Source organism: Petaurus breviceps, unplaced genomic scaffold (genome assembly GCF_028583685.1).
Source record: "Petaurus breviceps papuanus isolate PSGF00001 unplaced genomic scaffold, PetGlider_PUasm1.0 90865, whole genome shotgun sequence".
NCBI lineage: Eukaryota > Metazoa > Chordata > Mammalia > Diprotodontia > Petauridae > Petaurus > Petaurus breviceps.
Genome location: NW_027187367.1, coordinates 9195089 through 9210607, shown reverse-complemented (window position 1 = coordinate 9210607; position 15519 = coordinate 9195089). Strand labels below are relative to the sequence as shown.

General features: G+C 40.7%; 1 protein-coding gene across 4 annotated transcripts in view; it reads right to left on the bottom strand.

Annotated features, from left to right (window-relative positions):
- BLTP3A (bridge-like lipid transfer protein family member 3A) overlaps nucleotides 1–15519 on the bottom strand; it is an 88783-nt gene continuing 73264 nt past the window's right edge. For 3 of the 4 annotated variants that reach the window (XM_069073492.1, XM_069073494.1, XM_069073495.1), the window contains 12 exons: nucleotides 13900–14070; nucleotides 13375–13523; nucleotides 12745–12886; nucleotides 12019–12212; nucleotides 10154–11616; nucleotides 7395–7588; nucleotides 6889–7043; nucleotides 6643–6793; nucleotides 5600–5847; nucleotides 4852–4960; nucleotides 4617–4723; nucleotides 1–4075 (listed from right to left, as the gene is read on the bottom strand). In XM_069073492.1, the coding sequence (XP_068929593.1) occupies nucleotides 3950–4075; nucleotides 4617–4723; nucleotides 4852–4960; nucleotides 5600–5847; nucleotides 6643–6793; nucleotides 6889–7043; nucleotides 7395–7588; nucleotides 10154–11616; nucleotides 12019–12212; nucleotides 12745–12886; nucleotides 13375–13523; nucleotides 13900–14070 (3209 nt within the window). In that variant the 3' untranslated portion in view covers nucleotides 1–3949. The remainder of the gene's footprint in view (nucleotides 4076–4616; nucleotides 4724–4851; nucleotides 4961–5599; nucleotides 5848–6642; nucleotides 6794–6888; nucleotides 7044–7394; nucleotides 7589–10153; nucleotides 11617–12018; nucleotides 12213–12744; nucleotides 12887–13374; nucleotides 13524–13899; nucleotides 14071–15519) is intronic. The other variant, XM_069073493.1, reaches the window with a different exon arrangement.

Sequence of the window (15519 nt, the reverse complement as noted above, 5' to 3'; positions counted from 1 at the left end):
TGCTGTTCAGTAAGTTTAATTTACCATTTTTCCAGGTGGTTCACAGAACCAGTACACGCATGGAAATGTTAGATATTATAACATTAAAATTCCTAATACTGACTAGAATTCTGGTTCAGCAGATACATCCACACTGTTTCCTCAGACAGAGGAGAGTGAAGTGACTTTTTATGGACAGTGATCAGCAGAACAGGGCCAATTCAAAACTTCAGGAATTCCCAGAAGTTGTTTCCTTTCTGTTGTATATCACTGGGAAAAAGGGAAGGCATTGTTTTCATTACAATTCAAGCAAGTTCTTAATTTTTCTTACTAAGGCAGAAGCTCTACCTAGCAAATATGAAGGAATTATTAGAAGAGATCTATCTGCTAGCCTGATTTTGAATATCTACTACTAAAACAAAGTTTTCCAAATCAGGTTCCCTCAGTCCACACACAAGATGCTTTAGTGGTTTCCACAAGGAAAAAATTCAAGACTCCATTTGTCTTGATCAAAATTCAATAAATTAAGCCAATTCAGTCTTTACTGTGAATGTATAAAAGCAGGAACCTCTGCTCCAACTATATTTTTGAGCATTTCATAGGGCTGATGGGTCACAATTGACCACCACTGTCAATGGTGCCCGGTAAGGCTCATAGTTAGGGTGGCAATGATTTCTAAGTAACTTGGAAAGAACACATTTATATATTTGCTACTTAGCAAACAGTGTCACAGTGAAGAGACATGTGGAAGAGTTTGGCTCCTGAGCTTCCAAAATTAAAGGGCTTATTCTATGTCCCTTTTCAAAATCTAAAGGTCTTACAGAGCTTCAGCTGATGCTGGAGTATTAGTTGCTTCCCCCTATCCACATGGTGGAGGAAAGGGAAATTATTCAGTAGATAACAGTGGCTACTACCCAAACCTGATTAATGGGATCAATCCTTGATTACTAATTAAAGAACAGAAGAGGTAACTAAATGCCATGTTTAAGTTTCCTGAAAGTATGATACCATCTAGGCATGTCAGCAAACAGTGACAATATATTAACTAAAAAGTGACCAAGGCCTTTCTTTGTCTTTGGGGCTGTGACAACTGGGTAACATAGCACAGCTTTTACGTTTCTTTATAAATGCAATGAAATCCCTGCATCACCTAACATTTCAAGTTACCTTTCCAATTCACAACATTCTCAGTTCTAGTTTTATCCAGTTTAAATAGATTACCTATAAGCACCTATAGGAGTATCTAGCACCTGCATTCAAATTTCATACACAAGGACCACTCTTTATAGAGCTATGAAAAAAGCAAGGCATACAGTGAGATCCATGACAATTCCATGGTCAAACTGAGTCAGGAAAAGTTAGTCATATCATGCAAAGATTATACTCCTCCATTTGCCACAGGTCAAAATAACTGAACCCTAGCAAAGGCTGAGTTGCAAAAGCATTCTGGTGTCAAATTCAACCTCTCCAGACATGGAAGCAGCAATAACTACAACATTTACACAGTATCTCACTGACTCTGGAGAAGGTCCCATGTTTTAGCCTCTATGTGCAGCAATGTAAACAAGAAGTCTGCATGACAAATTCAGATGATACAACTTTTAAGTACTTCATATTCAAATCAATCATGAGAGCAGAATGTGAAGACATTGAAGGAAAGCAAAGTTGCAGTTTGGACAAAGAGCTGCTGAAGATCGTCTGCATTTGTCTTGTTCACAGCTTCTTCATTGTTTCACGTATAGGAGGTAAAGCTGCTCAAAGGCAGAGCCCCTCCAAGGCCAAGGAACCAGAGAGGAAGTGGGCAGAGAGACATTGCAATTCCCTACCCATCACTTTCAGCAGCACACTGAGCAGGGGACTACTGATTTTTCATGTTTTCTTCATTAAGAAAAAGTCTTCTTTCCTCCCTTAATACAGGGCAGTGAAGAAGCCACGGAAGACAGTGATTAGGTGGTGTCATCCTAGTAAAGCTAGAGGGAGATGACCTGTACTACCTTCCCCAAGGGAAAGTTTCAAGACACAATGGCAGAAACTGCCTGGTAGAAGAAAGCCAAAAAGCTCGAGGTCTTTGCCACTTTGCCCTGCCTTTTACAGTTGTTCACAAAGCTTCAACAAATCCTAGGACCCGGCAGGACAGTATTAAGGTGATAGCCTTAGTCATAATTTGGCACTTTTATTTATCCAACTGTGACCCACTGTTAATTTTTGCCAGATGACATCTATTGCAAACTTTCTCCTATTTTCTTTGTAGGGGAAGAAAAAAATATTACCTATGAGATATTTATTCCATCTAAGTGAGCATGAGGTTTAGCAACCTCATTTTCAAATTTATGTCTTTTTTAATCCCCTTAAAAACACAAATAATGCTCACTTGGTTAGACAAAAAGTCCATTCCACTTTCTCTGTTTCAAAATTCCCACACAAGATGGTTTGTGGGAGAACATGATTGCCCATTGTTATATATACTCCCAAAGCTCTAACTTCCCCTGGCAGCTAATTAGGAGGCTATCAAACATGAATTTATCTTAAGACTTCTCATAAGCAACCTACTTATATTCTCTGTCTGTACTAGGCAGAGCATATTCCACCAATCCATTGTAACTTTAGAAAAATCTGGTGTGGAACCTCAAAAAACAAATCAAGCAGTTTCCTGTTTAAAGAAAAGACTGTTAACTTTTCCCCAATCAGTTATGGATATAAAACTGTTAAATTATTCTATCTAGTATTGATTTTACCAGCTTGCCTGGTTACAGTTAAGCAACTGATATGCTTCCTGGGGCTGCACATCATGGAGGCAGCCTGCTTAGAAAAGGAAAGGCAAGTTCTTCTGTGGAAGAAGAGGAAATACACAGGCAGAAGGGTTTGTTTCTCCCAGAAAAAAGTCACAACTACAAAGGAAGCAAGGTTTGGCTATGGTGAATATTTATACTAAAGGCTAAAAACTACTAGCTTCCACTCTGGTAAATACTAAGAGAACAGTTGCCGAGTCATACTCTCATCTAAAGGGGGAATACATAAGAAGGGTGAGAGAAGGGAAGAACTGATGAAGGTTGGGGATGGAATTGTAAAGAAGGTCTAAGATCCTCAGAAGGCCAAGAATACCAGGGCTCAAAACCAACAAATTACTCATCTGGATCCCACTTCTATGATCAGATCTTCAACTCTGCTCTGGGTTTACCATTTTTGTTGCTTTGAGTTTTAAATAAACTCTTATAGAAGGAATAGACAATGTTGGCATTGCACCCTTGTTTACTAATATTACATTACCACAATGAGTTTGGTTCCTTCTTATATCTAACAAACCTTCCTGAAAAATCTGATGGCAGTATATGCAAAGATGAAATATGCTCAGCTCTTTTTCCAAGAATGACAGGGTGTGTCCCTTTCTCTCACATGCCTAAGGTGTTACATCTGAATCCTCTTGGGCTCCATCCATCCCTCTGCACTCATTACCATGCTGTCCTACTCCCTGTGGAGCTGCAACTTCCTCAGCTGGGGCTCCAGGCCAGGTTGGTTCAGTTTTGCTACAGGAAGCTCTGGAACATGTGATCTTTGGTGGTTCTTTCTTGAGGATATTGGAAGGGGCAATGTTTTCTCCCTTATGCAAACTCATGTTAAGGAGGGAGCAAATATTTTTGCAAAGACATAAGGAGGTAAAATGGTCCTACACACTGAAAGTCTCCAGCCCATTAAGCAAATGGAGCTTTAGACAGGTTGTAAATAGCACTGGAACACTGAGAACCACACACAAAACTTCCCACACTCCTGGGGCTAGATATAACTGCCCCGTCTTTGGCTACAACAGCTGGCAGGAATGAAACATGCCCCAAAAGGGCAAATTCAGGAATTCCTGCTCTCCCTCCAGTGTAATAAAACAGACATGTTCAACATGAGATGGAGCTTTTTTCCTTCTGTGGCACTGCTGCTGGTGTTATTTTCCCGGGGACGGAGGCAGCTGGTGTTGCTGCTGTCAAAGCTGGAATAAAGGATTGTACTTCCTGATTTCTTGCAGAAGCTTCTCTTTGTCTTTGTTGGCACAGGCTAATGCTTGCTTCATGGCTAAAAGTTCCTTCTGTAGGGTGGACAGCTCCTTCACCTGCATAATAAGAAAATGAAGGTTATATATAATAGAAAGAAGATTCAATTTGTTGTCATTGGGCCAGAATTCAAATTTTGGCTCATCCACTTACTGACAACAGGCAAGTCATTTAACTTCTTTGGTCTTCAGTTTCTTCATCAGTAAAAGAAGGATATGGGCTAGATGACCACTAAGGTCCTTTCCAACTTTAAATCTATGATCTTATGAATATTGTACTACTATACTGATTCTCTTCAACATCACCATATTGTATCCCAGGTAAATATTTGATTAGGATTCATATACCAAGATCTAAAATTCCCAAAGACTATATAGCAGCACATCTGGGACAACTGGAATGTGTGATTAGCAGCCAATCATTTGAATGAATGTGACTGTGTGCTACTCAGCCCTATTTGGAGCTGATGCTACCAGAAGAGAAGAGCTCAAACTACCAAGCTACAACAAAACATCTCCCAGCCCTCAGAGAACATCATTGCCTAGGTTACAGACACCTATGAGTTTGTGGGAGCCACATCCTGCTTAACAAGGTCTTTACCTGCTGTCCAAAAAGCATTCCTGTAGATAATCCAGCCACCTGTTCCTCTGAGTGTTGTTTTTTCTCATGCCGAGGTCCTTCTGATGATGGCTTGTCCTGGGCAGCAGCTGGATAAAAAAGCAATGGCACAGCATCAAACTGTGGTCTCTAAGCAAGTGGGTTCCAGAGTTCTTACAAGGGAAAAAAAAATGGAAGGGGGGAGGGCATGCTCAAGAGAGAAGCAAGATCTACTTACCTACTATGTGGAAGACACCATCATCATCCCGCTTCACCACAATATGCTCCAAGGCCAGAGTGACAGGGACAGGTCCTGGGGATGTGGGGTAAATTGGGGGGCTATCATCCTATAGAAGAGAAGAGACAACCTCCTGATGTCCTTAGCCAGGCCCTGTCAGGCTAGACAATGCTTTGGCCCTCTGGAGCATCTTCTTCCCATGAAGCTTAAGTTTTCACATCTATTAATTTCTTAGAACATTCTCATCATGTACAAGGGGCAAGAATGATTCTCCTCTATTTCACAGGAGGAACTAAGGACACACAATAAATTAGTGACAGTTAGAATGGGAAACAAAGTTTTTTGATTCTGAGGACCAGGGTGCTTTGCTAAGAGAAAGGAGATTTGGTGAATGAGCCTTAACTACTGTCAGACAAATTTCTCACACAACACATTTCTCACTCATTCAACAAATATGTACTACATACTTACTTTGTGCAAATCACAGTATCACTAAGGAAAAAAAATTTAAGTCATGATCCCTACCCTCATGAAGCTTATAGTCTAGTAGGGATATAAGACACCAATAGGGATAGTTATATAATATTACATGACAAGTATACTTACTAAACTATACAGTGCTATGTGACACCTGAGGGAAGGGGTGGAAATCACTACAATGGCTGGCTAAGGATCTCTAGGTTGAATCATCTAGACACACTATCAAAAAAGGCTCCAGAGTCAAGGAAAATGAGAAGTTTTTCCTCACCTTCAAGGTGATGCTCATGTTCAAAAGTTCAATTTGCATAGGGATAACCACAGGAATCTCCTCATCCTCCAAGAAGGGCCCCAGGCCAGTGAGCACCGAAGTGAACAATTCCAGACTGCCACCATGGAGCAAGAGGTGAAGGAAACCATTCTTTGAAGCCAGGGGAGAGTGAACAGCAGCACAGGGTCCCACCTCAAATCGGAGACCTACAGCTGGCTTGGTGTGGTTAGTCTTCAGAGTTGGGGATTCTGGCACGAAACACACAAACATCACTCTGATGACCCTGTTAAGACCTATCCTCAGGACAAGAACAAGTAACTTGTGAGCAATGCTTAAGACACAGGACCTTCTGCTCAGGACTCTGGTTTCCTTGTCAATATAAACATAACCCAGAGAGAAACCAACAGATCCTCACTTATCCTACATTTCTAAGTTTCCTTTTTTTTTTTTAAGGACAATGATTATTTAAGGATGGATCCTAGATGTTGATGAAGTTGAGAGTGCAGATGTAGATGTCAACAGAAATGTAGACTAAGACAAGTCTACACTTGGTGTGTGTTCTAATCTTCAAGGTGAAAGGAAAACATGGGAAAGGAATGAAGTGGGAAGCCCATTAAAAATTCAGATCTGCTTCTGTCAGAGAAAGATGTTATCATTTTCCAAATAAAAAGAGGCTTCCATGAGATGCTTCCTCCCCTACAGGTCTCCCTTAGAGAATGAGAAGGCTCAGCACTGAGTATGATGCCATAGTAACACACTTGCCATAAGGAGAGATAACAATACATCACCATGCACATACAATGATAGAATAATTTGACTTTCGTATTAATTAGCTCATTTGATATAATCATCCTAAAAGGTAGCCAGAATAGGTTCTATTATCCCAATTTTGTGGACATGAAACATCAATATCACAGAACTGAACTGAGGTCAGATCTAGAACTAATTCAAATGCCCTTTATGCTAACCTATCTCAGAGAAAAATTGGGTTAATGACCCACCAGGCAAACTCTACCAAGCCTCAGTGCAGGAGTTACCCTTACCTGGGTACTCCTCATGCAGGAACTGCCAAAGCCTCACAATGCCTGGCTGCTGGAGGGTTAGTTCCTCTGACTGCAGGGCCACAGCAAAGTCCTGATCTCGTGTTTCAATACCAAGAGCCACCTGGCTTACCTTCAGGACCAGAACTGATACCTGTAAAAGGAAGATCATCAAGGCCTGACACTTAACAGCAACCAATGCTAATGGCCTATTCCCTACCCCCGAAGAAGAAATGAAGGACAACTAACCGGCTGAAGAATAGGGTCTCTCTTGCTAGGTGAAACTGAGCTATTCACCTCTGGAGATATTAAGTCATCATCATTTACTCTGGGGCTCTCTTGATTACCACTATGATCCAATGCTGGTGGGATTTGTTCTGGAGGTATTAATTCCAATCCAGACTCTGTAAGAAAAAGTGAGTATTTGTGAAGTGGCCCAGAACCTATGTGGGTTGCTAAATAACTGAATGACTTGTGCCCTCTCTCCCTAAATCCCAGATTCTCTCTTAGTTACAAGCAAAACACTAACCAACACATTTATAATGGTATAAAGATAAAGTCTGAGGTATACTTTTAATCTTATTCTACTACTAAGTTAAAAATCTGCCATTTTTTTAAGTTAAGAAAATTTTATGAAGTTTTAACTCTTGAATCCTGCTGTTTGAATTCACTTAGGATGATTTGCCAGAGATGAATATAGGCACTGATGAGCACATGAATTCTTGAAGGTTCCTCTAAACTTTGCTTTTACTCACCAGATTCCAAAAGCATTACAAAGCTATCACTTCCATCACTGTCCACTGAAAGCCTATCTTCAGGGCCACCACCATCCTGGGAGCCACCATCAAGTGACTGCTGGGACACTGTCCTCTTTATTGAGAAATAACGAAGCTTGGCACTTCCTCCACTTGCTGAGGTTCCTCCCTCTTCCACCTTGGCCATGGGCTCCCTGTTTTAAAAAATAACATAGACAGGGTTAGACATTATATTTGTTCCTCGCAAAGCGATCTACACTGACATGAACTGGATTTCATGTATCACCTGATACACAATAGAGATCAAGACTTTCTTCAATAGCTGCCAACCTGAATTCACCTAGTCTAGTCCAGAACCTATGTATTTTTCTCACTCTATCACTAAAACCACCTTCTCTATCACCTCTCTCACCTTTAGCTGCTCTCAGCCCCTGAGAAAAAATGAGAATATATATCTCCCTCTTCTTTCATTAGAGGAGTAGTGAGGGACTGTGGATAAAAAATGGTGCATAGGCTGTCAGCTGAGTTATGCTGGTTTTATTTAAATCTTTTTTTTTCGTTTTTTACAAAGAGACTCATAGGATGAGGAATGGGGGAAGTTAAGGGGATGGGGGAAGGAGAGAGGATATCCATAAGTGACTATGATATTTTAAGAAATATATCACTAATATACTTTTGGGGAAATTGTGAACTGATCTAACCATTTTGGAGAGCAAATGGGAATTATACACAAAGAGTTAAAAAAACTATGTTTATCCTTTGATCTAGCAACACCACTATAAGGTCTGCTTCCCAAGGAAATAGGGGAAAAAGGGAAAGAAATTATATGTTCTAAAATATTTATAGCAACTCTCTTTGTGGTGGCAAAGAACTGGAAAGTGAGGACATGCCCATCAGGTGGGGAATGGCTGAATAAGCTATGGTATATGATTGTGATAGAATACTACTGTGCTGCAAGAAATGACAAGCAGGTTGGTTTTAAAAAACATGGAAAGATTTGCATGAATGAAATAAGAGAACATTGTTTGAATGTGACCATGAAGAACACTGAGGAAGAGTCGGCAATATTCTAACAGCAATACTGTTTTAAGAGTAACTGTGAATGACTAAGTTATTCTGAGTAATATAATAATTGAAATCAATATGAAGGACTTATGAAGGAAAATGTTATCCACCTCCAGAGAAAGAACTGATAAATAGTATGTATTATATAATTCCACATATATACCTATATCAAATGTTGGCCTTTTCTAATGACGGGTTGGAAGGGAAGGTGACAATTTGGCACTCAAAATGTAACAAAAAATAATAATTGGGAAATTAACAAAATATATAGATAAGCTTTTTTTCAACCCTCACTTTTAGGACTATACTTCTAAACATTAATCTGAAAGGCTTACAGAACTTATTCTATCAAGTGACAGTATTTACAGAAAAAATTGCAACCCACAATCCTTGCAACATTAAGTAGCAACAGAGGCAATAATGAGAGGCAACAATCACTCATTTAACAAGTATTTGCTGAATAAAACTTATAATCTCCCAATAAGTTTAGGATTTTCAATTCAACAAATATTTACTGAAGAACTAAAGGTAATTGTGTAATCAGTATTACGAGAACTACAAAGTGCTATCAGATTTCAAAGGAAGAAAAAGACTACTTCTATCCCAAAGGATTAATGAAAAAGGTGGCTTCTGAGCTGGGTCTTGAAGGGCATATAGGATTTAAACAAGTGGAGTTGAGAGGAAATCAGTATTCTAGGAAGAGGAAATGCCTTGAGCAAAGGCAGGAAGGAAGAAAAGCAAAGGGCACATTTAAGGATTGGTGAATATTCTAGCTCAGTTAAGACATATGGCAGATGTAGAAGAGTTGAAGAGGAGGCTAGAAAAATAAAGCAGAATTCATTCTTTTTATAGTTGGAATCAACTTCAGAGATAACTTATTCTAACTCCCTTATTTGATCAATGAAGAATATGTCCAGGGATGGTAAGTGATTCACCCAAATTTACCTGAACAGTTGGTGGCAAAGCTGGGTCAAGAGGTGAGGGTTCTTGTCCTTTGCTTTGGCACCTTGGTCAGGCAAGCCTAAAGATCTGGTGCAAGATTACGTACAAGAAAGCACTTACTCTGAAAACTGTAAAATGCTAAATACATATAAGATATTGGAATGATATCAGACGAAGGCACACCAAGGGCTAGAAAGGATGGTTCAGAGGAAAGCAGAGTCAACCAGGACAGCTTTGGAAAAACCTGCTGAATTATTAGACTTTTAAAAATCTGTACAGAACTGACGTACATGATGGAGATTCACTGTTTCATATGCAATCCTTTTCTATTTTCCTTTGTATATGAAATAGCTTATATTATTGGTGTTTGTCCAGTTCAGAATAACAAAAAAAAATTATCTTTAAAAGACCTGTACTCTATGAAGTGATATAAATCACAGGCAACCTTTGTGCTACTTTATATGCAGAAAATACTTGTGTTCCACCTGCTTTACAGAACTGAATGTGGCCCTAATGATGAGCTCTCCAATAGGCATATATGTTTTGCTGTCTGCCCATTACTATTGGTTAATAACATGAGTAGTCTAAAAATTAACCCCTTTTTCTGTATTACAATGCAACCTTCTGCATGACATGTCTGTTGCTTCACATTTTAAACGTGCACCACACACAAAGGTATATCTGAAGTCTAAGATTTAGAGAAAAGGGAGAGGGTGTGTGGGATCATATAGGAAGCAGACAAAGATACTCACTTGGCTGGAGGAAGGAATAACATTTTGTGCATCGTAGAGGTCATCCGATCCCTGCCTAGGCTAAAGGCATCTTTGGTCAATGACATGGCTTCCTTGGTGAGGTCCATGGTGGCATGAAGGGCCTCCTTGGTTGCATCCTTGGTCAAATGTATAGCACTGGTCAGCTCTTCCTCAATGTTCTTCACGGGGTTCAACTCGCCCTGATCATTCAGAACTATGTCCTTACTCACCACCTGTTGCAGTGTGCCAGATGGGTAAGATAGCTGGGTTTTGCTCAGTTTTTTACTCTGTAAGGATTCCATGGATTTATGGATCTCTTCTTCATGGGCTTTGTCTCCCAGCTGTGAAGAGGGATCCTGGTCCAGCAGTACTCCATTACTATGGGAGAGATCTGTTCTGTCCTGTAAAGTGCCCAAATTCTCAATGCTACTGTCTTCTAGGACCTTTGTTGGACTTAACGGACCCCTATCTGAGGAAGCATCAGACTTCAGCTCCCTTTCCTCTGAAGGAGAGAGCTCTGAATCTATGAGGCTAGTGGTTTCTGCAGAACCAGCCTCTCCAGTTGGAGTGGTTGGGTGCATGAGTAAGGCTATCTCAGTGCTAGGGAACAAGATCCCTATGCAAACTGTCCGGTGTGGCAAGGGAGATCCAGTCATAGCTTCAGTGTCCTGAGCTAACTGCTCCTGAAGGCTCTGAAGTGCCTCCTGCAATCGGAGCAGAGCCAAGTACTGGTAGTGGTTCAGCCTCACTTGAACATGGGAAGAAGAGTGTATTAACACATGGATATCTGCTGTAGCCTCCATCTCCATTGTGGACCCTTTGCTGTCCATACCTTTATTCCCTTCTCTCAGAGCATTAATGACCTCAGGAAGTCCAGAAAGACTCTTCAGATCACACTCTGTCTTTGACCTCTGATGAGACCCAGACTCTGGGGAAAGGGACATGGGCTGGACAGGACTTCCAAAACTGGCTGATGGCTTCATCTTTCCCTCCCTGACCAATAGCAGTTTCCGTGCCTGGGCTTGCTGCCAACAGATAGGCAGACAAACCCATATGGATAAGGGGAAAGGAGCCACAAAGTTCAATGTGTGTGCTTTGAAGTTCTCTGTCCCTTCAAAGTCCATGGATATTTGGGTGAAGTAGATTGACCAGAGATCTTGGGAGGCCCGATCCCTCTGAGGAAGGAGAGGACTGAATTGAGGGACACGGGAGTCCATTTGGAAGGCATGATGCAGGAAAAGCATGTGGAGGAGGCTGAATCCACCTGGGGCTTTGGGAAAATGAGAATAGTTGGAATGAAAGAACTCAGTAGCAGCAAAGCTACGAAAGATGTTCTGGAGATCTGTACAGCTACAATGCAGGGCATGGCGTGTATTAGTGGCAGTCATAGCAGAAGTAGAGATGACAAGGGCCTGCGGACGATGCAAGGAAGCCAAGTCTTTTTTCTCCAGAGGGAGGCTCAACTGCAGGAAGAGAGTGAGATATATTTCACAATGGCCATCTAGGTACCTTAACCTCCAGCAACACTAAAGTATAACAAGGTCATCCACGCTATCAGGAGGCTTTACTTATTCACCTGTTTCCTGGGATCATAGACAATGGATGACTAGAATTAAGAGAGATCTTAAAGATCATCCAGTCCAACCCTTCACTTGATAAATAAAGAAACTCGGGCCCAGAAGAGTCTACTTTGCCCAAGATCATCCAAGTAATAAAGAGAAGAATCTAGATTTGAATTCAGGTCTTCTGACTCCAAATCCAGTGCTCTTCTTCAGGATGCTATACTGCCTCTTAGGCCAGAGTGAACCCAGGAACTGTGGTCAAAAGCTGAGAATAAGGGACTGAAATTTTACTTTTCTTTCTACCTTCAAATGGAAGGCATCCATCAGGACATCCACATGTTCGTCCTGATGGCTTGAAGCCTCAAGCTTGTAGATGGCCTTGAACTGTTCCAGGCTGCGATACAAATCCAGCAAGAAGAGGTTCCCCCAGAGCAAACTGATGGGATCTAGAGTGAAGGTCAGGCCATTCAGCTGCACGTAGAGATTGGGACAGGGAACTGGAAAGCAGGGAATAAACAACTTTAAACAACACAGATGTAGTCATATATGGTTCATTAAACAACAACCAATTTGGAATTAGAAGAAGTGAGGCTATCCAGGTCAAGATTACAGATTTGGAGCCCAAGATACAGAAATTAGCCTTAACTCAGGCAAATGTTTGCAGCCAGAAAACAACATAATGTATGCAGGGAAGGCTAGGTGGCACAGTGAATACAGCTCTGGCTCTGGAGTCAGGAGGACCTGAGTTCAAATCTGGCCTCAGACACTTAACAATTACTAGTTGTGTGACCTTGGGCAAATCACTTAACCCCAATTGCCCTGCCTCCCCCCTATGCCTCCCTTCCTGCCAAAAAGCAAAAAAAATAAAGTAAAAAAAATAATGTATGCAATGGATATATCTCTAACAGATGTGAAGAGACAAAATATAAAGCACTGAAAGAGTTGGGGTACAACACAGAGAAATAAAAGGAGACAGAAACCAGGCTACTCTTAGAAGATGACCCCTCATCTTTAGGTTGAACTGCTTACCTGGGAGTTTTTGATTATCTGGGAAGTAATACTCTGTGAATTCAATATGAATGGCAGAGACCTGAATGGGAAGATTGTAGAGTTTTCGGTTGCAAGAAAGGAGGGTGGATGGCTTCTTCCTTGGTTGCCCAGCTGTAGAAACCTAAGCCATCAGGAGCTAATATTAATATTGACTGCAAAATTCAAAAGAAAACTCAGCTGGGTTTAGGAAACAAAGTGAATGTCTCTATCACCCTTGTCTGTGAAAGACAAGAGTCTGCCATATAGAGCAACGTTTCTGATATACTCTCATAGGAATGATATGTAAATCAGTTTTCACTATTTCAATTCCATTTAATCAAATCCAATACAAGTGCTGAGTGTTTACTAATAATAATTTAATCAGTCAATTCTTTGTCTTAGTAAATACATAGCAGTAAGGTATACAGGGAAATCCATCAGCAGATTCCCTGAACACATTTCTATTTAAGCAATAAGATTCAGAAAGATACTCAACTTCCTAAAGGACAGGCAACACATTAAACTCCTAAAGCCTTCTTCACACCAGCATCTTCTAGGAACCTCCCCACGCCCATCTGTAAATATGACTTTTGTCTAGCAGCAACACTAGGGACTACTATCTCTCCTTACCTGATGGACATCCAGGTCATCCACCCGTACCACCAAACAACTAGAGCGCAATCGGTTCCAGGCAGGGGGCCAAAGTGGAGTGGGGGCAGCCTGGCGGCTGTGTAATGAGCTCTTGTCTAGGGGGGTCTTCTGGGGACTGGAGAAAGAACCTAAAAAATACCAACAAAAAGTTTGGGACAGATTGGAGGAGAGGGGAGAGTCAAATAAGTTTAGCCAAAATGAAAAATGCCACAAGAAGTTAAAACCCCCAAAAGACTTTCACGCTGGGCATGGAAGAGAAAACCTCCACCAAAGTGTCAAAGAAATCATTCTATTGAAGAGCAAGGCAATCAATCTGATGGAAAGTGATGGTAATCTCCTTTTTGCTATTATAGCTCTCTCTGAAGAGGGATGAAACTTTAGTGGGCATTAAGTTGGAGGCAACTTTCCAGAAGCACTAGATAGAGTCAAGCAACTTATTTCTCCATCTCCACTAGCTATGTAAAGGCAAACAAACAGGCTAAAGCAATTAAATTCACAACCCACCTAACTTCTTGTGGAAAGGTAAGTCTGTTTCCAGATGCAAAGAAGATTTCAGATCTGACTCTTCATTCCACTTTTCTATCTTGCTTTGAAATTCCATCACCAGCTTCTGAGCCCACTGGCCTCGGGTCTCCATGGCCTCACAGTGCCTTACCCAGTGCCTACAATTCTCTCCTATAAAATAGACAAGTAAGAAACTTTCAGCAAAACATTCAGGTCAAGGAATCTTTATTTCCTTTTACTCCCAAGCTACTGAGATAGACTCAGCACAAAAATTTGCTCTCCAATGCCCCCTCCCCACGCCCAGCCATTCTCACTTCTTGGAGTAATCAATTACTAGCCAATAAGTGTTCAAGCTGCTTTTTGATGCCATATGTGGTTCTTTCTCCCCTACCCTTCCCCTTTTTTCTCCCCCTTCCCAAACCAAGGGGAAAACCTATCACTTCCCTTCCACCTCCCATAACCAACTTCACTATTTCAGTCAGTAGCATCGATTTTCTACACACAAAACCTTAAAGTTATCCTTGATTCCCTTTTCTTCCATCTCTCATATACTATCAGTTTACAAGTCCTATTAATTCATTTTACAATATCTCTTGAATCTGTCTTCTCTTCCTACTGCCCAGCCTTCCCACTTACATTTCTTCCCTCCTCTCTCTTCCCGTCTAATCTATGCTTCATGCCATTTGTCAGCTAGGTAGTTATATAAAGACATTTGTGAGAAGATCTGGTCATATCACTCTGCCACACAGAACCTTTTAATGATTTCCTATTGTTTCCCAAATAAAACAAATCCCTGTGGCTGGTATTTATGGCCCTCCACAATCAGGCAGCAGAATACCTTTGCACCATTTTCTCCCACTACTTACCTCTACTTAAGTCAATGACTTTCTTAATTTTTTACAGCTTAGCTCATGCTGTTTGCTATACCTAATATGTTCTCTCCTCCCTTTGTCAATTGAATTCCTGCCCATTAAAAAAATATTTTGATACTTTTTGTTTTTTAACACCACAGTCATGTCTGCCAGATAACTCCTCCCCACAACAGAATCCTTCCTTAGAAGGAAGAAATAGAAGAAAACCAGTTAAGGAAACAACCAAGAAAACGACTATATCTAACACAACAAATCATGCAACTTTATATCAGTAGTGTACCCCTTTTCTAAGATCACAGGATCATTGATTAAGAGCTAGTAGGGACTTTGGGGGTCTCTTAATCCAACCACCTCAACATAAAGGTAAGGCAACTGAAGTCCTAAGAGATTAAGTGATTAGTCCAAAGGCGTACTGGTAAATGGCAGCAGTCAGAGCTACTGTCCAGAAAAGAAAATTCTTGCCACTATAGTCTCTAGCACTATAAAAGAGTTCAGCATGTGACTACATTTGACAACATACATAAAATTTTGCTCATAGTTATTGCTTCCCTGACAAATCATTTACAGAAACATATATGATTTTATTAGTAGAAATTATACTAAAAAGACACATTATCATCTGCTTTTCTGCTCTACTCTGAGGACCCCAGACCATTTAAAAATAATTTATTATTTATTTTTAGTTTTCAACATTTACTTCCACAGATTTTGAGTCTTAAATTTCCTTCCCCCTCCCAAGATGGCATGC